We start from the raw sequence: 27,209 nt of genomic DNA on the forward strand, positions 1-27,209 counted from the left end.
ATATTAGTGGCAATAGAATGTGTGGTGTCAGATATTAGTGGTAATAGAGTGTGGGGTGTCAGATATGAGTGGTAATAGAATGTGTGGTGTCAGATATTAGTGGTAATAGAGTGTGTGGTGTGGTGTCAGATATTAGTGGTAATAGAATGTGTGGTGTCAGATATTAGTGGTAATAGAGTGTGTGGTATCAGATATTAGTGGTAATAGAGTGTGTGGTGTCAGATATGAGTGGTAATAGAGTGTGTGGTGTCAGATTGTGTGGTGTCAGATATTAGTGGTAATAGAGTGTGTGGTGTCAGATATTAGTGGCAATAGAATGTGTGGTGTCAGATATTAGTGGTAATAGAGTGTGGGGTGTCAGATATTAGTGGTAATAGAATGTGTGGTGTCAGATATTAGTGGTAATAGAGTGTGTGGTGTGGTGTCAGATATTAGTGGTAATAGAATGTGTGGTGTCAGATATTAGTGGTAATAGAATGTGTGGTGTCAGATATTAGTGGTAATAGAGTGTGTGGTGTCAGATATGAGTGGTAGGTGTCAGATATGAGTGGTAATAGAGTGTGTGGTGTCAGATATGAGTGGTAATAGAGTGTGTGGTGTCAGATATGAGTGGTAAGAGTGTGTGGTGTCAGATTGTGTGGTGTCAGATATTAGTGGTAATAGAGTGTGTGGTGTCAGATATTAGTGGTAATAGAATGTGTGGTGTCAGATATTAGTGGTAATAGAGTGTGTGGTGTCAGATGAGTGGTAAGAGTGTGGGGTGTCAGAAATTAGTGGTAATAGAATGTGTGGTGTCAGATATTAGTGGTAATAGAGTGTGTGGTGTGGTGTCAGATATGAGTGGTAATAGAGTGTGTGGTGTCAGATGTTAGTGGTAATAGAGTGTGTGGTGTCAGATGTTAGTGGTAATAGTGTGTGGTGTCAGATATTAGTGGTAATAGAGTGTGTGCTGTCAGATATGAGTGGTAATAGAGTGTGTGGTGTCAGATTGTGTGGTGTCAGATATTAGTGGTAATAGAGTGTGTGGTGTCAGATATTAGTGGTAATAGAGTGTGTGGTGTCAGATATTAGTGGTAATAGAGTGTGTGGTGTCAGATGAGTGGTAAGAGTGTGGGGTGTCAGAAATGAGTGGTAATAGAATGTGTGGTGTCAGATATTAGTGGTAATAGAATGTGTGGTGTCAGATATTAGTGGTAATAGAGTGTGTGGTGTGGTGTCAGATATTAGTGGTAATAGAATGTGTGGTGTCAGATATGAGTGGTAATAGAGTGTGTGGTGTCAGATATTAGTGGTAATAGAGTGTGTGGTGTCAGATATTAGTGGTAATAGAGTGTGTGGTGTCAGATATTAGTGGTAATAGAGTGTGTGCTGTCAGATATTAGTGGTAATAGAGTGTGTGGTGCCAGATATGAGTGGTAATAGAATGTGTGCTGTCAGATATTAGTGGTAATAGAGTGTGTGGTGTCAGATATTAGTGGTAATAGAGTTTGTGGTGTCAGATATTAGTGGTAATAGAATGTGTGGTGTCAGATATTAGTGGTAATAGAATGTGTGGTGTCAGATATTAGTGGTAATAGAGTGTGTGGTGTCAGATGAGTGGTAAGAGTGTGGGGTGTCAGATATTAGTGGTAATAGAATGCGTAGTGTCAGATATTAGTGGTAATAGAATGCGTAGTGTCAGATATTAGTGGTAATAGAATGTGTGGTGTCAGATGTTAGTGGTAATAGAATGTGTGGTGTCAGAAATGAGTGGTAATAGAGTGTGGGGTGTCAGATATTAGTGGCAATAGAATGTGTGGTGTCAGATATTAGTGGTAAAAGAGTGTGGGGTGTCAGAAATTAGTGGTAATAGAATGTGTGGTGTCAGATATTAGTGGTAATAGAGTGTGGGGTGTCAGATATTAGTGGTAATAGAGTGTGGGGTGTCAGATATTAGTGGTAATAGAGTGTGGGGTGTCAGATATTAGTGGTAATAGAGTGTGGGGTGTCAGATATTAGTGGTAATAGAGTGTGTGGTGTCAGATATTAGTGGTAACAGAGTGTGTAGTTGAGAAGTTCTCCATGCGGATGCGCACCACCTTCTCCTGTGGGGGTGGAGGGTAGAGGAACCGACAGGTGAACACCTGGCGACAGGCCTTCCGGAAGTTCTCTGACAGAAAGGCGTACAGGATGGGGTTGATGCAGGAGTTCCCGTACGCCAGGCAGTGGGAGATGATCCGTAACGCGAAGGAGGCGTCGTTGAGCGGGAACACTCCAAACTCCACCCACATGGCGATGATGTGATGAGGCATCCAACAGGTCAGGAAGGCTGCGACCACCAGGAGGACCGTCTGGGCTGTCTGGAGGAGGAGGAGAGGAGGGGGAGGGAGGGGGGGGGTGAGGAAGGAGGAGGGGGAGTGGGGGAGGAGGGAGAGGAGGGAGGGAGGGAGGGAGGGAGAGGGGGAGGAGTGGGGGAGGAGTGGGGGAGGAGGGGGGGAGGAGGGGGGGGAGGGAGAGGGGGAGGGAGAGGGGGAGGGAGGGAGTAGAGGGGAGTGGGGGGAGGGGGAGGGGAGGGAGGGGGAGGGGGAGGGAGAGGGGAGGGAGAGGGGAGGGGGAGGGAGACGGGAGTGGGGAGGGAGGGAGGGGGAGGAGTGATGAGAGGGGAGTGGGGGAAGGGAGGAGGAGAGGGAGAGGGAGAGGGGGATGAGGAAGGAGGAGGGGGAGTGGGGGAGGAGTGAGAGAGGGAGAGGGAGAGGGGGGGGGAGGGAGGAGAGGGGAGTGGGGAGGGAGAGAGGAGTGGGGAGGGAGAGGGGGAGGAGGGATGAGAGGGGAGTGGGGGAGGGGAGGAGGAGGAGAGGGGGGAGTAGAGGAGGGGGAGGAGAGGGGAGTGGGGAGGGGAAGGGGGAGGAGGGGGAGGAGAGGGGAGTGGGGAGGGGAAGGGGGAGGAGAGGGGGAGAGGAGAGAGTAGAGTGGAGTGGGATAAGGAGGTAGGAGGGAGAGAGGGAGGAGGGAGGAGGAGATGGATGTTTATTAATGTGCTCCGATGAAGACCGTTTTCCCTAGGCAGACGTTAGAAGTAATACGAGAGGTTAACTCCAAGCTGTGACTGATTACAGAGTCCTGCATCACCAGGGGACTCACAGTATCTGATATTCGAGAGAGACTGATCAGGAGAGAGAACTGGCAACAATGTGCCTCATCAAACAATAGAAAAGCTGCCTCACAACCTCCCCAATTCATCATTAAGAAGGTACTGTATGAGAGCTCTGTATCTGTAAAGGATATGTCTGCTTAATTGGCTCGATGTCTCAGCCAAGGAAGTTTGCTGGTGAAATGTAATTGTTTAATTTCTAAAGAGCCACTCAGATTCACTGCAATATTAACAGTGTGTATGTAATGCCTAGGGGCCAGAGGCTTTCAACCAAATCATAATCCTACACATCTGATATTAGCAATACACTCAGTTAGATAAGGGTTCTTCAGCTGTCCCACATAGGAGAACCCTTTTTGGTGTCCAGGTAGAACTCTTTTGGGTTCCAGGCAGAACCCTTTTTGGCGCCCAGGTAGAACCATTTTTGGGTTCCAGGCAGAACCCTTTTGGGTTCCAGGTACAACCCTCTGTGGAAAGGGTTCTTCATATAACTTAAAATGCTTCTACCTGGACACCAAAAGGGTTCTATGTAGAACCAAACAGGCTTCTCCTATGGGGGACAACCAAAGAACCCTTTCAGGTTCTAGATAGCACCTTTTTAACTAAGAGTGTATTAGAACTGGTACTTTGCATATTGTAGTGTATTCCAGGGGTAGCTTTGACCGGGATGCGAACCCAGGTCCAGGGGTAGCCTTGACCGGGACACGAACCCAGGTCCAGGGGTAGCCTTGACCGGGACACGAACCCAGGTCCAGGGGTAGCCTTGACCGGGACACGAACCCAGGTCCAGCCTTCCTCAACCATTACGCCAAGAGGTCCAAACCTCTTTACAAGGTCGTTAGGTGTTAAGGTCACTACAATATTTTGACTCCACAGTACTCACTGTAGTCAGGGTAACTGGTAGTATCAGCGGCAATTCTCAATTCTGCTGTCGCACTCTTCCCATCCATTCCCTCCATAGACACACGTTAGAGCAGCGAATGGGGTTACAGGTGGGTTCAGTCTACTTCACAGGTTCACTCTGTAGCAAACAGAACAAAGCTAACTATGCAATTTACTGCTAGTCCTGGGCAACGCTGCTACTGCCGGGCTAATTGACTGGTGATCTTCCTCTGGCACTAAGCAGCACGAAGAACTACAACACTGCTGACACAAAGAACTACAACAACACTGCTGACACAAAGAACTACAACAACACTGCTGACACAAAGAACAACTACAACACTGCTGACACAAGGAACTACAACTACAACACTGCTGACACAAAGAACTACAACTACAACACTGCTGACACAAAGAACTACAACAACACTGCTGACACAAAGAACTACAACAACACTGCTGACACAAAGAACTACAACAACACTGCTGACACAAAGAACTACAACACTGCTGACACAAGGAACTACAACTACAACACTGCTGACACAAAGAACTACAACACTGCTGACACAAAGAACTACAACACTGCTGACACAAAGAACTACAACAACACTGCTGACACAAAGAACTACAACACTGCTGACACAAAGAACTACAACAACACTGCTGACACAAAGAACTACAACACTGCTGACACAAAGAACTACAACACTGCTGACACAAAGAACTACAACACTGCTGACACAAAGAACTACAACACCACTGCTGACACAAAGAACTACAACACTGCTGACACAAAGAACTACAACACCACTGCTGACACAGAGAACTACAACACTGCTGACACAGAGAACTACAACACTGCTGACACAAAGAACTACAACAACACTGCTGACACAAAGAACTACAACAACACTGCTGACACAAAGAACTACAACACTGCTGACACAGAGAACTACAACACTGCTGACACAAGGAACTACAACACTGCTGACACAAAGAACTACAACAACACTGCTGACACAAAGAACTACAACAACACTGCTGACACAAAGAACTACAACAACACTGCTGACACAAAGAACTACAACAACACTGCTGACACAAAGAACTACAACAACACTGCTGACACAAAGAACTACAACACTGCTGACACAAAGAACTACAACACTGCTGACACAAAGAACTACAACACTGCTGACACAAAGAACTACAACACTGCTGACACAAAGAACTACAACACTGCTGACACAAAGAACTACAACACTGCTGACACAAAGAACTACAACACTGCTGACACAAAGAACTACAACACTGCTGACACAAAGAACTACAACACTGCTGACACAAAGAACTACAACACTGCTGACACAAAGAACTACAACACTGCTGACACAAAGAACTACAACACTGCTGACACAAAGAACTACAACACTGCTGACACAAAGAACTACAACACTGCTGACACAAAGAACTACAACACTGCTGACACAAAGAACTACAACACTGCTGACACAAAGAACTACAACACTGCTGACACAAGGAACTACAACACTGCTGACACAAGGAACTACAACACTGCTGACACAAAGAACAACAACACTGCTGACACAAAGAACTACAACACTGCTGACACAAAGAACTACAACACTGCTGACACAGAACTACAACACTGCTGACAAAGAACAACACTGCTGACACAAAGAACTACAACTACAACACTGCTGACACAAAGAACTACAACTACAACACTGCTGACACAAAGAACTACAACACTGCTGAGACAAGGAACTACAACACTGCTGACACAAGGAACTACAACACTGCTGACACAAAGAACTACTACAACACTGCTGACACAAAGAACTACAACACTGCTGACACAAGGAACTACAACAACACTGCTGACACAAAGAACTACAACAACACTGCTGACACAAAGAACTACAACACTGCTGACACAAGGAACTACAACACTGCTGACACAAAGAACTACAACACTGCTGACACAAAGAACTACAACAACACTGCTGACACAAAGAACTACTACAACACTGCTGACACAAAGAACTACAACAACACTGCTGACACAAATCACTACAACACTGCTGACACAAAGAACTACAACAACACTGCTGACACAAATCACTACAACACTGCTGACACAAAGAACTACAACAACACTGCTGACACAAAGAACAACAACACTGCTGACACAAAGAACAACAACACTGCTGACACAAAGAACAACAACACTGCTGACACAAAGAACTACAACACTGCTGACACAAAGAACTACAACACTGCTGACACAAAGAACAACAACACTGCTGACACAAAGAACAACAACACTGCTGACACAAAGAACTACAACACTGCTGACACAAAGAACTACAACACTGCTGACACAAAGAACTACAACACTGCTGACACAAAGAACTACAACACTGCTGACACAAAGAACTACAACACTGCTGACACAAAGAACTACAACACTGCTCACACAAAGGACTACAACACTGCTGATACAAAGAACTACAACACTGCTGACACAAAGAACTACAACACTGCTGACACAAAGAACTACAACACTGCTGACACAAAGAACTACAACAACACTGCTGACACACAGAACTACAACAACACTGCTGACACAAGGAACTACAACAACACTGCTGACACAAAGAACTACAACAACACTGCTGACACAGAGAACTACAACATTTACATTTACATTTAAGTCATTTAGCAGACGCTCTTATCCAGAGCGACTTACAAATTGGTGAATTCACCTTCTGACATCCAGTGGAACAGCCACTTTACAATAGTGCATCTAAATCATTAAGGGGGGGGGTGGTGAGAAGGATTACTTATCCTATCCTAGGTATTCCTTGAAGAGGTGGGGTTTCAGGTGTCTCCGGAAGGTGGTGATTGACTCCGCTGTCCTGGCGTCGTGAGGGAGTTTGTTCCACCATTGGGGGGCCAGAGCAGCGAACAGTTTTGACTGGGCTGAGCGGGAACTGTACTTCCTCAATGGTAGGGAGGCGAGCAGGCCAGAGGTGGATGAACGCAGTGCCCTTGCTTGGGTGTAGGGCCTGATCAGAGCCTGGAGGTACTGCGGTGCCGTTCCCCTCACAGCTCCGTAGGCAAGCACCATGGTCTTGTAGCGGATGCGAGCTTCAACTGGAAGCCAGTGGAGAGAGCGGAGGAGCGGGGTGACGTGAGAGAACTTGGGAAGGTTGAACACCAGACGGGCTGCGGCGTTCTGGATGAGTTGTAGGGGTTTAATGGCACAGGCAGGGAGCCCAGCCAACAGCGAGTTGCAGTAATCCAGACGGGAGATGACAAGTGCCTGGATTAGGACCTGCGCCGCTTCCTGTGTGAGGCAGGGTCGTACTCTGCGGATGTTGTAGAGCATGAACCTACAGGAACGGGCCACCGCCATGATGTTGGTTGAGAACGACAGGGTGTTGTCCAGGATCACGCCAAGGTTCTTAGCGCTCTGGGAGGAGGACACAATGGAGTTGTCAACCGTGATGGCGAGATCATGGAACGGGCAGTCCTTCCCCGGGAGGAAGATGGAAACTTCTACTGTAAAATAAATTGAACACCCTGTCATAGAATGAACTCAAAATAATGATTACGACCACAAATAACAATAACTGAAGCGACCCTGTGTTTATAAAGGTATATATCGACTTTGCTTTTGAGGCACAATCGATCCCACACAGGGCTATGGGTTTAGAAGGTTGAGGGTTCACTGACGACCACAGAGGAGCTCTACCTGCCTGTTTTGTTACACTACGATCAGAGCCGACCACAGAGGAGCTCAACCTGCCTGTTTCATTACACTACGATCAGAGCCGACCAGAAGGTTGAGGGTTCACTGACGACCACAGAGGAGCTCTACCTGCCTGTTTCGTTACACTACGATCAGAGCCGACCAGAAGGTTGAGGGTTCACTGCCGACCACAGAGGAGCTCTACCTGCCTGTTTCGTTACACTACGATCAGAGACGACCAGAAGGTTGAGGGTTCACTGCCGACCACAGAGGAGCTCTACCTGCCTGTTTCGTTACACTACGATCAGAGCCGACCAGAAGGTTGAGGGTTCACTGCCGACCACAGAGGAGCTCTACCTGCCTGTTTCGTTACACTACGATCAGAGCCGACCAGAAGGTTGAGGGTTCGCTGCCGACCACAGAGGAGCTCTACCTGCCTGTTTCGTTACACTACGATCAGAGCCGACCAGAAGGTTGAGGGTTCGCTGCCGACCACAGAGGAGCTCTACCTGCCTGTTTCGTTACACAACGATCAGAGCCGACCAGAAGGTTGAGGGTTCACTGATGACCACAGAGGAGCTCTACCTGGCTGTTTCGTTACACTACGATCAGAGCCGACCACAGAGGAGCTCTACCTGCCTGTTTCGTTACACTACGATCAGAGCCGACCACAGAGGAGCTCTACCTGCCTGTTTCGTTACACTACGATCAGAGCCGACCAGAAGGTTGAGGGTTCACTGCCGACCACAGAGGAGCTCTACCTGCCTGTTTCGTTACACTACGATCAGAGCCGACCACAGAGGAGCTCTACCTGCCTGTTTCGTTACACTACGATCAGAGCCGACCAGAAGGTTGAGGGTTCGCTGCCGACCACAGAGGAGCTCTACCTGCCTGTTTCGTTACACAACGATCAGAGCCGACCAGAAGGTTGAGGGTTCACTGATGACCACAGAGGAGCTCTACCTGGCTGTTTCGTTACACTACGATCAGAGCCGACCAGAAGGTTGAGGGTTCACTGCCGACCACAGAGGAGCTCTACCTGCCTGTTTCGTTACACTACGATCAGAGCCGACCAGAAGGTTGAGGGTTCGCTGCCGACCACAGAGGAGCTCTACCTGCCTGTTTCGTTACACTACGATCAGAGCCGACCAGAAGGTTGAGGGTTCGCTGCCGACCACAGAGGAGCTCTACCTGGCTGTTTCGTTACACTACGATCAGAGCCGACCACAGAGGAGCTCTACCTGCCTGTTTCGTTACACTACGATCAGAGCCGACCACAGAGGAGCTCTACCTGCCTGTTTCGTTACACTACGATCAGAGCCGACCACAGAGGAGCTCTACCTGCCTGTTTCGTTACACTACGATCAGAGCCGACCAGAAGGTTGAGGGTTCACTGCCGACCACAGAGGAGCTCTACCTGCCTGTTTCGTTACACTACGATCAGAGCCGACCACAGAGGAGCGCTACCTGCCTGTTTCGTTACACTACGATCAGAGCCGACCAGAAGGTTGAGGGTTCGCTGCCGACCACAGAGGAGCTCTACCTGCCTGTTTCGTTACACAACGATCAGAGCCGACCAGAAGGTTGAGGGTTCACTGATGACCACAGAGGAGCTCTACCTGGCTGTTTCGTTACACTACGATCAGAGCCGACCAGAAGGTTGAGGGTTCACTGATGACCACAGAGGAGCTCTACCTGCCTGTTTCGTAACACTACGATCAGAGCCAGCTGCAGACAATCATCAGCTATGAGGAAATCAGATTTTCAACATTTTGATGACATATTTATAATTATATAAAATTTATGAAACAAATTTCCCAATCAACAGGTTTCTGTGCCAATGCACCACACAACCAATAAACAAAGCATACCGACTTCGGGCACTTCAATATCATGTTTTATGTTTTCAAGATGACAATAAATCGATTATGTCAATCTGGACAAACAGAAAACACATCCCTCACTACCTTATAGGTTTACCCAATATAGAAGGCTTGGCATGACAATCTCTGAATGTCATTAAAAAAAATGTTTCGTAAAAGATGTCTCTTTCCAGTCATCAATTGGCTGCTGCACAATGGCGGCAGGTAGCCTAGTGGTTAGAGCGTTGGACTAGTAACCAGCAGGTAGACTAGTGGTTAGAGAGTTGGGCTAGTAACCAGCAGGTAGCCTAGTGGTTAGAGCGTTGGACTAGTAACCAGCAGGTAGACTAGTGGTTAGAGCGTTGGACTAGTAACCAGCAGGTAGCCTAGTGGTTAGAGCGTTGGACTAGTAACCAGCAGGTAGACTAGTGGTTAGAGCGTTGGGCCAGTAACCAGCAGGTAGACTAGTGGTTAGAGCGTTGAACTAGTAACCAGCAGATAGCCTAGTGGTAAGAGTGTTGGACTAGTAACCAGCAGGTAGCTTAGTGCTAGAGTGTTGGACTAGTAACCAGCAGGTAGCTTAGTGCTAGAGTGTTGGACTAGTAACCAGCAGGTAGTCTAGTGGTTAGAGCGTTGGGTCAGTAACCAGCAGGTAGCCTAGTGGTTAGAGCGTTGGGTCAGTAACCAGCAGGTAGCCTAGTGGTTAGAGCGTTGGACTTGTAACCAGCAGGTAACCTAGTGGTTAGAGCATTGGACTAGTAACCAGCAGGTAGCCTAGTGGTTAGAGCGTTGGACTAGTAACCAGCAGGTAGTCTAGTGGTTAGAGCGTTGGACTAGTAACCAGCAGGTAGCCTAGTGGTTAGAGCGTTGGACTAGTAATCAGCAGGTAGTCTAGTGGTTAGAGCGTTGGATTAGTAACCAGCAGGTAGCCTAGTGGTTAGAGCATTGGACTAGTAACCAGCAGGTAACCTAGTGGTTAAAGCGTTGGACTAGTAACCAAAAGGTTTCTGTATCAAATCCCCATAGCTGACAAGGTAAAAATCTGTTCTGCCCCCTAGTGTTGGACTAGTAACCAGCAGGTAGCCTAGTGGTTAGAGTGTTGGACTAGTAACCAGCAGGTAGCCTAGTGTCGTTCTGCCCCCTGAACAAGGCAGTTGAAACCTCTTGGAACCACCCATCCCGGATCCGGGATAATTGTCATCAACTACGCTAAATAGCATAGCGCAACGGACAAATAATCTTACTAGAAAATATTCGCATTCATGAAATCACAAGTGAAATATAGCGAAACACAGCTTAACCTTTTGTTAATCACCCTGTCATCTCAGATTTTGAAATTATGCTTAACAGCGAAAACAATACAAGCAAAACATTATGTACACCTAGCGGCAGGTAACTTGGTCACGAAAATCAGAAAAGCAATCAAATTAATCGTTTACCTCTGATGATCTTCGGATGTTTTCACTCACGAGACTCGCAGTTAGACAGCAAATGTTCCTTTTGCTCCATAAAGATAATTTTATATCCAAATACCTCTGTTTGTTTGATGCGTTATGCCCAGGAATCCCCGGAAATAGCGTTCACGACAACGCAGACAAAAATTCCAAATTATATCCATAATATCTACAGAAACATGGCAAACGTTTTTTATAATCAATCCTCAAGGTGTTTTTCAAATATCTATTCAATAATATATCAACCGGAACAGTTGGCTTTTCACTAGGACTGGGAGGAAAAATGGCTACCTCTGTTTTGTGCAAAAATCACACTGAGAGCCAACAACTGACCACTTACGCAATGTGGACGTTTACGCTCATTCTTCAAAATAAAGGCCTGAAACTACGTCTAAAGGCTGTAGACACCTTAGGGAAGCCACAGAAAATGGAATCTGGTTGATATCCCTTTCAATGGTCAATAGGGATGCATAGGAACACAGAGCTTTCAAAATAAGAGTCATTTCCTGATTGGATTTTCCTCAGGCTTTCGCCTGCAATATCAGTTCAAAATAATTCTCTGTTTGCAGCAAATACAGCCTTTGCGGATGTTTGGCATTCTAGTCGTCAATTTGTTGAGGTAATCTGAAGAGATTTCACCCCATGCTTCCTACAGCACCTCCCACAAATTGGATCGGCTTGATGGTCACTTCTTACATACCATACGGTCAAGCTGCTCCCACAACAGCTCAATATGGTTGAGATCCGGTGACTGTGCTGGCCACTCCATTATAGACAGAATATCAGCTGACTGCTTCTTCCCTAAATAGTTCTTGCATAGTTTGAAGCTGTGCTTTGGATCATTGTCCTGTTGTAGGAGTAAACTGGCTCCAATTATATCATACACAAGTTTGGACACACCTACTCATTCAACGGTTTTTTAATTTTTTATTTTTGTACTATTTTCTACATTGTAGAATAACAGTGAAGACATGAAAACTATGAAAGAACATATGGAATCATATAGTAACCAAAAAAAGTGTTAAACAAAGAGCCACTGTTTGCCTTGATGACAGCTTTTCACATTCTTGACATTCGGAAAGTATTCAGACCCCTTCACTTTTTCTACATTTTGTTACGTTACAGCGTTAGTCTAAAATGGATCCACTTGTTTTGGTCCCTCATCAATTTACACACCATACCCCACCCATAATGACATCACCATACCCCACCCATAATGACATCACCATACCCCATAATGACAAAGGAAAACTACTTTAGGCATTTTTGCTAATTTATAAAAGTAAAATAAAAAACTTAGATATCAAATGTACATAAGTATTCAGACCCTTTACTCAGCACGTTGTTGAAGCACCTTTGGCAGCGATTACAGCCTTGACTCTTCTTGAGTATGACGCTACAAACTTGGCACAGCTGAATTTGGCATGTTTCTCCCATTGTTTTCTTCCGATCCTCTCAAGCTCTGTCAGGTTGGATGAGGGAGCGTTGCTGCACAGCTGTTTTCAGGTCTCTCCAAGGATGTTCAATCAGGTTCAAGTCTGGGCTCTGGCTGGGCCACTCAAGGACATTCAGAGACTTGTCCCAAAGCCAATACTGCGTTGTCTTGGCTGTGTGCTTAGGGTCGTTGTCCTGTTGGAAGATGAACCTTCGCCCCAGTCTGAGGTCCTGAGCGCTCTGGAGCAGGTTTTCATCAAGGATCTTTCTGTACTTTGCTCCGTTCATCTTTCCCTCGATCCTGACTAGTCTCCCAGTCCCTGCAGCTGAAAAACATCCCCACAGCATGATGCTGCCACCACCATGCTTCACCGTAGGGATGGTGCCAGGTTTCCTCCAGACGTGAGGCATGTTATTCAGGCCAAAGATTTAAATCTTGGTTTCATCAGACCAGATCATTTTGTTTCTCATGGTCTGAGTGTCTTTAAGTGCCTTTTTGCAAACTCCAAGTGGGCTGCCATGTGCCTTTTGCTGAGAAATGGATTCCGTCTGGCCACTACAATAAAGGCCTGATTGGTGGAGTGCTGCCAAGTCCTTCTGGAAGGTTCTCCCATCTCCACAGAGGAACACTTGAGCTCAGTCAGAGTGACCATCGGGTTCTTGGTCACCTCCCTGACCAAGGCCCTTCTTCCCTGATTGCTCAGTTTGTCCGGGCGGCCAGCTCTAGGTAGAGTTTTGGTGGTTCCAAACTTGTAACATTTCAGAATGATGGAGGCCACTGTGTTCTTGGGATACCTTGTTCTGGTTCCCTTTCCCAGATCTGTGCCGCGACACCATCCTGTCTCGTAGCTCTACGGACAATTCCTTCGACCTCATGGCTTGGATTTTGCTCTGACATGCACTGTCAACTGTGGGACCTTATATAGAAAAAACACACTACCCTCCCCTGTCCCCCCCAAAACACACTACCCTCCCCTGTCCCCCCCAAAACACACTACCCTCCCATTTTTCCCCCGCCCAAACACACTACCCTCCCCTGTCCCCCCCAAAACACACTACCCTCCCCTGTTCCCCCCCCAAAACACACTACCCTCCCCTGTCCCCCCCAAAACACACTACCCTCCCATGTTTCCCCGCCAAAACACACTACCCTCCCCTGTCCCCCCCCCTAAAACACACCGAACCCTCCCCAAGGTAACAAAATCAGTTTGACAACCCTCCCCTCCCCTGTTAAATCAGTTTGACAACCCTCCCCTGTTAAATCAGTTTGACAACCCTCCCCTCCCCTCCTAAATCAGTCTGACAACCCTCCCCTCCCCTGTTAAATCAGTTTGACAACCCTCCCCTCCCCTCCCCTGTTAAATCAGTCTGACAACCCTCCCCTCCCCTCCTAAATCAGTCTGACAACCCTCCCCTCCCCTGTTAAATCAGTTTGACAACCCTCCCCCCCCTCCCCTGTTAAATCAGTCTGACAACCCTCCCCTCCCCTGTTAAATCAGTTTGACAACCCTCCCCTGTTAAATTAGTCTGACAACCCTCCCCTCCCCTGTTAAATCAGTTTGACAACCCTCCCCTCCCCTGTTAAATCAGTTTGACAACCCTCCCCTCACCTGTTAAATCAGTTTGACAACCCTCCCCTGTTAAATTAGTCTGACAACCCTCCCCTCCCCTGTTAAATCAGTCTGACAACCCTCCCCTGTTAAATCAGTTTGACAACCCTCCCCTCCCCTGTTAAATCAGTTTGACAACCCTCCCCTGTTAAATCAGTCTGACAACCCTCCCCTGTTAAATCAGTCTGACAACCCTCCCCTCCCCTGTTAAATCAGTTTGACAACCCTCCCCTCCCCTGTTAAATCAGTTTGACAACCCTCCCCTCCCCTGTTAAATCAGTTTGACAACCCTCCCCTGTTAAATCAGTTTGACAACCCTCCCCTGTTAAATCAGTTTGACAACCCTCCCCTCCCCTGTTAAATCAGTCTGACAACCCTCCCCTCCCCTGTTAAATCAGTCTGACAACCCTCCCCTCCCCTGTTAAATCAGTTTGACAACCCCCCCTCCCCTGTTAAATCAGTTTGACAACCCTCCCCTGTTAAATCAGTTTGACAACCCTCCCCTCCCCTCCCCTGTTAAATCAGTCTGACAACCCTCCCCTCCCCTGTTAAATCAGTTTGACAACCCTCCCCTCCCCTGTTAAATCAGTTTGACAACCCCCTCCCCTGTTAAATCAGTTTGACAACCCTCCCCTCCCATGTTAAATCAGTTTGACAACCTTCCCCTCCCCTGTTAAATCAGTCTGACAACCCTCCCCTCCCCTGTTAAATCAGTCTGACAACCCTCCCCTCCCCTTCCCTGTTAAATCAGTTTGACAACCCCCACTCCCCTGTTAAATCAGTTTGACAACCCCCCCTCCCCTGTTAAATCAGTTTGACAACCCTCCCCTCCCCTGTTAAATCAGTTTGACAACCCCCCTCCCCTGTTAAATCAGTTTGACAACCCTCCCCTGTTAAATTAGTCTGACAACCCTCCCCTCCCCTGTTAAATCAGTTTGACAACCCTCCCCTGTTAAATCAGTCTGACAACCCTCCCCTCCCCTGTTAAATCAGTTTGACAACCCTCCCCTGTTAAATCAGTTTGACAACCCTCCCCTCCCCTGTTAAATCAGTTTGACAACCCCCCCTCCCCTGTTAAATCAGTCTGACAACCCTCCCCTGTTAAATCAGTCTGACAACCCTCCCCTCCCCTGTTAAATCAGTTTGACAACCCTCCCCTCCCCTGTTAAATCAGTTTGACAACCCTCCCCTCCCCTGTTAAATCAGTTTGACAACCCTCCCCTGTTAAATCAGTTTGACAACCCTCCCCTCCCCTGTTAAATCAGTCTGACAACCCTCCCCTCCCCTGTTAAATCAGTCTGACAACCCTCCCCTCCCCTGTTAAATCAGTTTGACAACCCTCCCTCCCCTGTTAAATCAGTCTGACAACCCTCCCCTCCCCTGTTAAATCAGTCTGACAACCCTCCCCTCCCCTGTTAAATCAGTTTGACAACCCCCCCCCTCCCCTGTTAAATCAGTTTGACAACCCTCCCCTCCCCTCCCCTGTTAAATCAGTCTGACAACCCTCCCCTCCCCTCCCCTGTTAAATCAGTTTGACAACCCCCTCCCCTGTTAAATCAGTTTGACAACCCTCCCCTCCCCTGTTAAATCAGTTTGACAACCCCCCCTCCCCTGTTAAATCAGTTTGACAACCCTCCCCTCCCATGTTAAATCAGTTTGACAACCCTCCCCTCCCCTGTTAAATCAGTCTGACAACCCTCCCCTCCCCTGTTAAATCAGTTTGACAACCCTCCCCTCCCCTGTTAAATCAGTTTGACAACCCTCCCCTGTTAAATCAGTTTGACAACCCTCCCCTCCCCTCCCCTGTTAAATCAGTCTGACAACCCTCCCCTCCCCTCCCCTGTTAAATCAGTTTGACAACCCCCTCCCCTGTTAAATCAGTTTGACAACCCCCTCCCCTGTTAAATCAGTTTGACAACCCTCCCCTCCCATGTTAAATCAGTTTGACAACCTTCCCCTCCCCTGTTAAATCAGTCTGACAACCCTCCCCTCCCCTGTTAAATCAGTTTGACAACCCCCCCTCCCCTGTTAAATCAGTTTGACAACCCTCCCCTCCCCTGTTAAATCAGTTTGACAACCCCCCCTCCCCTGTTAAATCAGTTTGACAACCCTCCCCTCCCATGTTAAATCAGTTTGACAACCTTCCCCTCCCCTGTTAAATCAGTCTGACAACCCTCCCCTCCCCTGTTGAATCAGTTTGACAACCCTCCCCTGTTAAATCAGTTTGACAACCCTCCCTCCCCTGTTAAATCAGTTTGACAACCCCCCTCCCCTGTTAAATCAGTTTGACAACCCCCTCCCCTGTTAAATCAGTTTGACAACCCTCCCCTCCCCTGTTAAATCAGTTTGACAACCCTCCCCTCCCATGTTAAATCAGTTTGACAACCCTCCCCTCCCATGTTAAATCAGTCTGACAACCCTCCCCTCCCCTGTTAAATCAGTCTGACAACCCTCCCCTCCCCTGTTAAATCAGTTTGACAACCCTCCCCTCCCCTGTTAAATCAGTTTGACAACCCCCCCTCCCCTGTTAAATCAGTTTGACAACCCTCCCCTCCCATGTTAAATCAGTCTGACAACCTTCCCCTCCCCTGTTAAATCAGTTTGACAACCCTCCCCTCCCCTGTTAAATCAGTTTGACAACCCTCCCCTCCCCTGTTAAATCAGTTTGACAACCCTCCCCTGTTAAATCAGTTTGACAACCCTCCCCCCCTCCCCTGTTAAATCAGTCTGACAACCCTCCCCTCCCCTCCCCTGTTAAATCAGTTTGACAACCCCCTCCCCTGTTAAATCAGTTTGACAACCCTCCCCTCCCCTGTTAAATCAGTTTGACAACCCTCCCCTCCCCTGTTAAATCAGTTTGACAACCCTCCCCTCCCATGTTAAATCAGTTTGACAACCTTCCCCTCCCCTGTTAAATCAGTCTGACAACCCTCCCCTCCCCTGTTAAATCAGTCTGACAACCCTCCCCTCCCCTTCCCTGTTAAATCAGTTTGACAACCCCCCTCCCCTGTTAAATCAGTTTGACAACCCCCTCCCCTGTTAAATCAGTTTGACAACCCTCCCCTCCCCTGTTAAATCAGTTTGACAACCCCCCTCCCCTGTTAAATCAGTTTGACAACCCTCCCCTCCCATGTTAAATCAGTTTGACAACCTTCCCCTCCCCTGTTAAATCAGTCTGACAACCCTCCCCTCCCCTGTTAAATCAGTCTGACAACCCTCCCCTCCCCTTCCCTGTTAAATCAGTTTGACAACCCCCCCTCCCCTGTTAAATCAGTTTGACAACCTTCCCCTCCCCTGTTAAATCAGTTTGACAACCCTCCCCTCCCATGTTAAATCAGTTTGACAACCTTCCCCTCCCCTGTTAAATCAGTTTGACAACCCTCCCCTGTTAAATCAGTTTGACAACCCTCCCCTCCCCTGTTAAATCAGTCTGACAACCCTCCCCTCCCCTGTTAAATCAGTTTGACAACCCTCCCCTGTTAAATCAGTTTGACAACCCTCCCCTGTTAAATCAGTTTGACAACCCTCCCCTCCCCTGTTAAATCAGTTTGACAACCCTCCCCTCCCCTGTTAAATCAGTTTGACAACCCTCCCCTCCCCTGTTAAATCAGTTTGACAACCCTCCCCTCCCCTGTTAAATCAGTTTGACAACCCTCCCCTCCCCTGTTAAATCAGTTTGACAACCCTCCCCTCCCCTCCCCTGTTAAATCAGTCTGACAACCCTCCCCTGTTAAATCAGTCTGACAACCCTCCCCTCCCCTGTTAAATCAGTTTGACAACCCTCCCCTCCCCTGTTAAATCAGTCTGACAACCCTCCCCTCCCCTGTTAAATCAGTCTGACAACCCTCCCCTGTTAAATCAGTTTGACAACCCCCCCCCTCCCCTGTTAAATCAGTTTGACAACCCTCCCCTCCCCTCCCCTGTTAAATCAGTCTGACAACCCTCCCCTCCCCTCCCCTGTTAAATCAGTTTGACAACCCCCTCCCCTGTTAAATCAGTTTGACAACCCTCCCCTCCCCTGTTAAATCAGTTTGACAACCCCCTCCCCTGTTAAATCAGTTTGACAACCCTCCCCTCCCATGTTAAATCAGTTTGACAACCCTCCCCTCCCCTGTTAAATCAGTCTGACAACCCTCCCCTCCCCTGTTAAATCAGTTTGACAACCCTCCCCTCCCCTGTTAAATCAGTTTGACAACCCTCCCCTGTTAAATCAGTTTGACAACCCTCCCTCCCCTCCCCTGTTAAATCAGTCTGACAACCCTCCCCTCCCCTCCCCTGTTAAATCAGTTTGACAACCCCCCCTCCCCTGTTAAATCAGTTTGACAACCCCCCCTCCCCTGTTAAATCAGTTTGACAACCCTCCCCTCCCATGTTAAATCAGTTTGACAACCTTCCCCTCCCCTGTTAAATCAGTCTGACAACCCTCCCTCCCCTGTTAAATCAGTTTGACAACCCCCCTCCCCTGTTAAATCAGTTTGACAACCCTCCCCTCCCCTGTTAAATCAGTTTGACAACCCCCCTCCCCTGTTAAATCAGTTTGACAACCCTCCCCTCCCATGTTAAATCAGTTTGACAACCTTCCCCTCCCCTGTTAAATCAGTCTGACAACCCTCCCCTCCCCTGTTGAATCAGTTTGACAACCCTCCCCTGTTAAATCAGTTTGACAACCCTCCCCTCCCCTGTTAAATCAGTTTGACAACCCCCCCTCCCCTGTTAAATCAGTTTGACAACCCCCCCTCCCCTGTTAAATCAGTTTGACAACCCTCCCCTCCCCTGTTAAATCAGTTTGACAACCCTCCCCTCCCATGTTAAATCAGTTTGACAACCCTCCCCTCCCATGTTAAATCAGTCTGACAACCCTCCCTCCCCTGTTAAATCAGTCTGACAACCCTCCCCTCCCCTGTTAAATCAGTTTGACAACCCTCCCCTCCCCTGTTAAATCAGTTTGACAACCCCCCTCCCCTGTTAAATCAGTTTGACAACCCTCCCCTCCCATGTTAAATCAGTCTGACAACCTTCCCCTCCCCTGTTAAATCAGTTTGACAACCCTCCCCTCCCCTGTTAAATCAGTTTGACAACCCTCCCCTCCCCTGTTAAATCAGTTTGACAACCCTCCCCTGTTAAATCAGTTTGACAACCCTCCCCTCCCCTCCCCTGTTAAATCAGTCTGACAACCCTCCCCTCCCCTCCCCTGTTAAATCAGTTTGACAACCCCCCCTCCCCTGTTAAATCAGTTTGACAACCCTCCCCTCCCCTGTTAAATCAGTTTGACAACCCTCCCCTCCCCTGTTAAATCAGTTTGACAACCCTCCCCTCCCATGTTAAATCAGTTTGACAACCTTCCCCTCCCCTGTTAAATCAGTCTGACAACCCTCCCCTCCCCTGTTAAATCAGTCTGACAACCCTCCCCTCCCCTTCCCTGTTAAATCAGTTTGACAACCCCCCTCCCCTGTTAAATCAGTTTGACAACCCCCTCCCCTGTTAAATCAGTTTGACAACCCTCCCCTCCCCTGTTAAATCAGTTTGACAACCCCCTCCCCTGTTAAATCAGTTTGACAACCCTCCCCTCCCATGTTAAATCAGTTTGACAACCTTCCCCTCCCCTGTTAAATCAGTCTGACAACCCCCCTCCCCTGTTAAATCAGTCTGACAACCCTCCCCTCCCCTTCCCTGTTAAATCAGTTTGACAACCCCCCTCCCCTGTTAAATCAGTTTGACAACCTTCCCCTCCCCTGTTAAATCAGTTTGACAACCCTCCCCTCCCATGTTAAATCAGTTTGACAACCTTCCCCTCCCCTGTTAAATCAGTTTGACAACCCTCCCCTGTTAAATCAGTTTGACAACCCTCCCCTCCCCTGTTAAATCAGTCTGACAACCCTCCCCTCCCCTGTTAAATCAGTTTGACAACCCTCCCCTGTTAAATCAGTTTGACAACCCTCCCCTGTTAAATCAGTTTGACAACCCTCCCCTCCCCTGTTAAATCAGTTTGACAACCCTCCCCTCCCCTGTTAAATCAGTTTGACAACCCTCCCCTCCCCTGTTAAATCAGTTTGACAACCCTCCCCTCCCCTGTTAAATCAGTTTGACAACCCTCCCCTCCCCTGTTAAATCAGTTTGACAACCCTCCCCTCCCCTGTTAAATCAGTTTGACAACCCTCCCCTCCCCTGTTAAATCAGTTTGACAACCCTCCCCTCCCCTGTTAAATCAGTTTGACAACCCTCCCCTCCCCTGTTAAATCAGTCTGACAACCCTCCCCTCCCCTGTTGAATCAGTTTGACAACCCTCCCCTGTTAAATCAGTTTGACAACCCTCCCCTCCCCTGTTAAATCAGTTTGACAACCCTCCCCTCCCCTGTTAAATCAGTTTGACAACCCTCCCCTCCCCTCCCCTGTTAAATCAGTCTGACAACCCTCCCCTCCCCTCCCCTGTTAAATCAGTTTGACAACCCCCCCTCCCCTGTTAAATCAGTTTGACAACCCTCCCCTCTCCTGTTAAATCAGTTTGACAACCCTCCCCTCCCATGTTAAATCAGTTTGACAACCTTCCCCTCCCCTGTTAAATCAGTCTGACAACCCTCCCCTCCCCTGTTAAATCAGTCTGACAACCCTCCCCTCCCCTTCCCTGTTAAATCAGTTTGACAACCCCCCTCCCCTGTTAAATCAGTTTGACAACCCCCCTCCCCTGTTAAATCAGTTTGACAACCCTCCCCTCCCCTGTTAAATCAGTTTGACAACCCCCTCCCCTGTTAAATCAGTTTGACAACCCTCCCCTCCCATGTTAAATCAGTTTGACAACCTTCCCCTCCCCTGTTAAATCAGTCTGACAACCCTCCCCTCCCCTGTTAAATCAGTCTGACAACCCCCCTCCCCTGTTAAATCAGTTTGACAACCCTCCCTCCCCTGTTAAATCAGTTTGACAACCCCCTCCCCTGTTAAATCAGTTTGACAACCCTCCCCTCCCATGTTAAATCAGTTTGACAACCTTCCCCTCCCCTGTTAAATCAGTCTGACAACCCTCCCCTCCCCTGTTAAATCAGTCTGACAACCCTCCCCTCCCCTTCCCTGTTAAATCAGTTTGACAACCCCCCCTCCCCTGTTAAATCAGTTTGACAACCTTCCCCTCCCCTGTTAAATCAGTTTGACAACCCTCCCCTCCCATGTTAAATCAGTTTGACAACCTTCCCCTCCCCTGTTAAATCAGTTTGACAACCCTCCCCTGTTAAATCAGTTTGACAACCCTCCCCTCCCCTGTTAAATCAGTCTGACAACCCTCCCCTCCCCTGTTAAATCAGTTTGACAACCCTCCCCTCCCCTGTTAAATCAGTTTGACAACCCTCCCCTGTTAAATCAGTTTGACAACCCTCCCCTCCCCTGTTAAATCAGTTTGACAACCCTCCCCTCCCCTGTTAAATCAGTTTGACAACCCTCCCCTCCCCTGTTAAATCAGTTTGACAACCCTCCCCTCCCCTGTTAAATCAGTTTGACAACCCTCCCCTGTTAAATCAGTTTGACAACCCTCCCCTCCCCTGTTAAATCAGTTTGACAACCCTCCCCTCCCCTGTTAAATCAGTTTGACAACCCTCCCCTCCCCTGTTAAATCAGTTTGACAACCCTCCCCTCCCCTGTTAAATCAGTTTGACAACCCTCCCCTCCCCTGTTAAATCAGTTTGACAACCCTCCCCTCCCCTGTTAAATCAGTTTGACAACCCTCCCCTGTTAAATCAGTTTGACAACCCTCCCCTGTTAAATCAGTTTGACAACCCTCCCCTCCCCTGTTAAATCAGTTTGACAACCCTCCCCTCCCCTGTTAAATCAGTTTGACAACCCTCCTCCCCCGTTAAATCAGTTTGACAACCCTCCCCTCCCCTGTTAAATCAGTCTGACAACCCTCCCCTCCCCTGTTAAATCAGTTTGACAACCCTCCCCTCCCCTGTTAAATCAGTTTGATAACCCTCCTCTGTTAAATCAGTCTGACAACCCTCCCCTCCCCTGTTAAATCAGTTTGACAACCCTCCCCTCCCCTGTTAAATCAGTCTGACAACCCTCCCCTCCCCTGTTAAATCAGTTTGACAACCCTCCCCTCCCCTGTTAAATCAGTTTGACAACCCTCCCCTCCCCTGTTAAATCAGTTTGACAACCCTCCCCTCCCCTGTTAAATCAGTTTGACAACCCTCCCCTGTTAAATCAGTTTGACAACCCTCCCCTGTTAAATCAGTTTGACAACCCTCCCCTCCCCTGTTAAATCAGTCTGACAACCCTCCCCTCCCCTGTTAAATCAGTCTGACAACCCTCCCCTCCCCTGTTAAATCAGTCTGACAACCCTCCCCTCCCCTGTTAAATCATTCTGACAACCCTCCCCTCCCCTGTTAAATCAGTCTGACAACCCTCCCCTGTTAAATCAGTTTGACAACCCTCCCCTCCCCTGTTAAATCAGTCTGACAACCCTCCCCCCCTGTTAAATCATTCTGACAACCCTCCCCTCCCCTGTTAAATCATTCTGACAACCCTCCCCTCCCCTGTTAAATCATTCTGACAACCCTCCCCTCCCCTGTTAAATCAGTTTGACAACCCTCCCCTGTTAAATCAGTTTGACAACCCTCCCCTCCCCTGTTAAATCAGTTTGACAACCCTCCCCTGTTAAATCAGTTTGACAACCCTCCCTGTCCTGTTAAATCAGTTTAACAACCCTCCCTCCCCTGTTAAATCAGTCTGACAACCCTCCCCTCCCCTGTTAAATCAGTTTGACAACCCTCCCCTCCCCTGTTAAATCAGTTTGACAACCCTCCCCTGTCCCTTAAGCAATATGGTTTATTTCTGCACCTTTTTCCTGGAATCTGTGATGTTCAACCCTGAATGATCTCTGCAGCTCTTCTCATAGACGTCTTCCAGATACGCTACTGAGCATTTGAGAGGTAAAGACTGCATCCCTATTGACACGCTATTCCCCTATATAGTGCACTACTGTTGCACAGGGCTGTGGTGAAAAGTTAGTGCACCCTAGAGAATAGGGTCCGTTTGAGACACAGACACAGAGTCCCAAGGTTGAAGGTACGTGTGTTGCTATAGTTACTGTCTATCTCTGGTTGTCGTTACACCACGTGTAGAGGAGAGACGAGGGAGGGGGAGGGAGGGGAGAGGGAGGATATCAGGAGGGAGGGAGGGGAGGGGAGGGGGAGTGTCAGGAGGGAGGGAGGGGAGAGGGAGTATCAGGAGGGAGGGGAGATGGAGGGGGGGTATCAGGAGGGAGGGGAGATGGAGGGAGTGAGGGGGGGGATATCAGGAGGGAGGGATGTGAGGGGGGATATCAGGAGGGGGGGGTGGTGGGATATCAGGGGGGGGGGTGGTGGGAGGGGAGAGGGGAGGATATCAGGCTCTTTCTAACAGGTTACTCTACTGAGCAGCTGTGTTCCACTCTCTCACATCACTGTCCTCACTAACTCTGATATCAGGAGGGAGAGGAGGGGAGGATATCAGGCTCTTTCTAACAGGTTACTCTACTGAGCAGCTGTGTTCCACTCTCTCACATCACTGTCCTCACTAACTCTGATATCAGGAGGGAGGGAGAGGAGGGGGGTGGTAGGAGGGGAGAGGAGGGGAGGATAGCAGGCTCTTTCTAACAGGTTACTCTACTGAGCAGCTGTGTTCCACTCTCTCACATCACTGTCCTCATTAACTCTGATATCAGGAGGGAGGGAGAGGAGAGGGAGGGGGTATCAGGAGGGAGAGGAGGGGAGGGGGGTATCAGGAGGGAGAGGAGGGGAGGGGGGTAATCAGACTCTTTCTAACAGGTTACTCTACTGAGCAGCTATGTTCCACTCTCTCACATCACTGTCCTCACTAACTCTGATATCAGGAGGGATGGATGGAGGAGGGGGGGGTGGTGGGAGGGGAGAGGAGGGGGGTGGTGGGAGAGGCTCTTTCTAACAGGTTACTCTACTGAGCAGCTGTGTTCCACTCTCTCACATCATAAGCATCATTATTTTTTTTCAGTCTGCTATTTTTCTCCTCAACAGTTAACAAGGTAACTCTGTAACCACTGGTTAAGGTGCTGTCTCTATTAGGGCGCATTAGGCTGGATGGGAGCGGAGAGCTGTGGTGTCAGGGGAACAGATAGATAGATAGATGGATGGGAGCGGAGAGCTGTGGTGTCAGGGGAACAGATAGATAGATGGATGGGAGCGGAGAGCTGTGGTGTCAGGGGAACAGATAGATGGATGGGAGCGGAGAGCTGTGGTGTCAGGGGAACAGATAGATGGATGGGAGCGGAGAGCTGTGGTGTCAGGGGAACAGATAGATGGATGGATGGGAGCGGAGAGCTGTGGTGTCAGGGGAACAGATAGATGGATGGATGGGAGCGGAGAGCTGTGGTGTCAGGGGAACAGATAGATAGATGGATGGGAGCGGAGAGCTGTGGTGTCAGGGGAACAGATAGATGGATGGGAGCGGAGAGCTGTGGTGTCAGGGGAACAGATAGATGGATGGGAGCGGAGAGCTGTGGTGTCAGGGGAACAGATAGATGGATGGATGGGAGCGGAGAGCTGTGGTGTCAGGGGAACAGATAGATGGATGGGAGCAGAGAGCTGTGGTGTCAGGGGAACAGATAGATAGATAGATGGGAGCGGAGAGCTGTGGTGTCAGGGGAACAGATAGATGGATGGATGGGAGCGGAGAGCTGTGGTGTCAGGGGAACAGAGATGGATGGGAGCGGAGAGCTGTGGTGTCAGGGGAACAGATAGATAGATGGATGGGAGCGGAGAGCTGTGGTGTCAGGGGAACAGATAGATAGATGGATGGATGGGAGCGGAGAGCTGTGGTGTCAGGGGAACAGATAGATAGATGGATGGATGGGAGCGGAGAGCTGTGGTGTCAGGGGAACAGATAGATAGATAGATGGATGGGAGCGGAGAGCTGTGGTGTCAGGGGAACAGAGAGATAGATGGATGGGAGTAGAGAGCTGTGGTGTCAGGGGAACAGATAGATAGATGGATGGGAGTAGAGAGCTGTGGTGTCAGGGGAACAGATAGATGGATGGATGGGAGCGGAGAGCTGTGGTGTCAGGGGAACAGAGATGGATGGATGGGAGCAGAGAGCTGTGGTGTCAGGGGAACAGATAGATAGATAGATGGATGGGAGCGGAGAGCTGTGGTGTCAGGGGAACAGATAGATAGATGGATGGGAGCGGAGAGCTGTGGTGTCAGGGGAACAGATAGATAGATGGATGGATGGGAGCAGAGAGCTGTGGTGTCAGGGGAACAGATAGATAGATAGATGGATGGGAGCAGAGAGTGGTGGTGTCAGGGGAACAGATAGATAGATGGATGGGAGCAGAGAGTGGTGGTGTCAGGGGAACAGATAGATAGATAGATGGATGGATGGGAGCAGAGAGCTGTGGTGTCAGGGGAACAGAGAGATAGATAGATGGATGGGAGCAGAGAGCTGTGGTGTCAGGGGAACAGATAGATGGATGGGAGCAGAGAGTGGTGGTGTCAGGGGAACAGAAAGATAGATGGATGGGAGCAGAGAGCTGTGTTGTCAGGGGAACAGATAGATGGATGGGAGCAGAGAGCTGTGGTGTCAGGGGAACAGAGAGATAGATGGGAGCTGAGTGCTGTGGTGTCAGGGGAACAGAGAGATAGATAGATGGATGGGAGCAGAGAGCTGTGGTGTCAGGGGAACAGATAGATGGATGGGAGCAGAGAGTGGTGGTGTCAGGGGAACAGATAGATGGATGGGAGCAGAGAGTGGTGGTGTCAGGGGAACAGATAGATAGATGGATGGGAGCAGAGAGCTGTGGTGTCAGGGGAACAGATAGATAGATGGATGGGAGCAGAGTGCTGTGGTGTCAGGGGAACAGATAGATGGGAGCAGAGAGCTGTGGTGTCAGGGGAACAGATAGATGAATGGGCGCAGAGAGCTGTGGTGTCAGGGGAACAGATAGATAGATGGGAGCAGAGAGCTGTGGTGTCAGGGGAACAGATAGATAGATGGGAGCAGAGAGCTGTGGTGTCAGGGGAACAGATAGATGGATGGATGGGAGCGGAGAGCTGTGGTGTCAGGGGAACAGATAGATAGATGGATGGGTGCAGAGAGCTGTGGTGTCAGGGGAACAGATAGATAGATGGGAGCAGAGAGCTGTGGTGTCAGGGGAACAGATAGATGGATGGATGGGAGCGGAGAGCTGTGGTGTCAGGGGAACAGAGATAGATGGATGGGTGCAGAGAGCTGTGGTGTCAGGGGAACAGATAGATAGATGGATGGGAGCAGAGAGCTGTGGTGTCAGGGGAACAGATAGATAGATGGATGGGTGCAGAGAGCTGTGGTGTCAGGAGAACAGAGAGAGATGGATGGGTGCAGAGAGCTGTGGTGTCAGGGGAACAGAGAGATAGATGAATGGATGGATGGGAGCGAGAAGTCACTATTACCAACAGTCACTATTACCAACAGTCACTATTACCAACAGTTGGTTGGAGGTAAAACATGACCTTGTCCAAAGGTGTGTATGTGTTACGTGTAACAACAGAGAAACAGGTGTTATGTTGGAGTCACAGGTGTATCAACAGAGAAACAGGTGTATCAACAGAGAAACAGGTGTATCAACAGAGAAACAGGTGTATCAGAGAAACAGGTGTATCATGGAAAACAGGTGTATCATGGAAAACAGGTGTATCATGGAAAACAGGTGTATCATGGAAAACAGGTGTATCATGGAAAACAGGTGTATCATGGAAAACAGGTGTTGCGTTGGAGTCACAGGTGTATCAACAGAGAAACAGGTGTTATGTTGGAGTCACAGGTGTAACAGAGAAACAGTTGTTACGTTGGAGTCACAGGTGCATCAGAGAAACAGGTGCAACAGAGAAACAGGTGTTACGTTTGAGTCACAGGTATATCAACAGAGAAACAGGTGTTACAGAGAAACAGGTGTATCTACAGAGTCACAGGTGTAACTACAGAGTCACAGGTGTATCTACAGAGTCACAGGTGTATCTACAGAGTCACAGGTGTATCTACAGAGTCACAGGTGTATCAACAGAGTCACAGGTGTATCAACAGAGT

At 48.7% G+C, this 27,209-nt stretch overlaps 1 protein-coding gene across 1 annotated transcript in view; it reads right to left on the reverse strand.

The window, feature by feature from the left end:
- Positions 1–223: 223 nt before the first annotated feature.
- Positions 224–27,209, reverse strand: part of galr1b (galanin receptor 1b) — a 68,497-nt gene continuing 41,511 nt past the window's right edge. The window contains exon 3 of the mRNA XM_064965161.1: positions 224–2,339. Coding sequence (XP_064821233.1) covers positions 2,019–2,339 — 321 coding nt within the window. The 3' untranslated portion in view covers positions 224–2,018. The remainder of the gene's footprint in view (positions 2,340–27,209) is intronic.

The sequence above is a fragment of the Oncorhynchus masou genome, unplaced genomic scaffold (genome assembly GCF_036934945.1).
Source record: "Oncorhynchus masou masou isolate Uvic2021 unplaced genomic scaffold, UVic_Omas_1.1 unplaced_scaffold_675, whole genome shotgun sequence".
In the NCBI taxonomy this organism is placed as follows: Eukaryota; Metazoa; Chordata; class Actinopteri; order Salmoniformes; family Salmonidae; genus Oncorhynchus; species Oncorhynchus masou.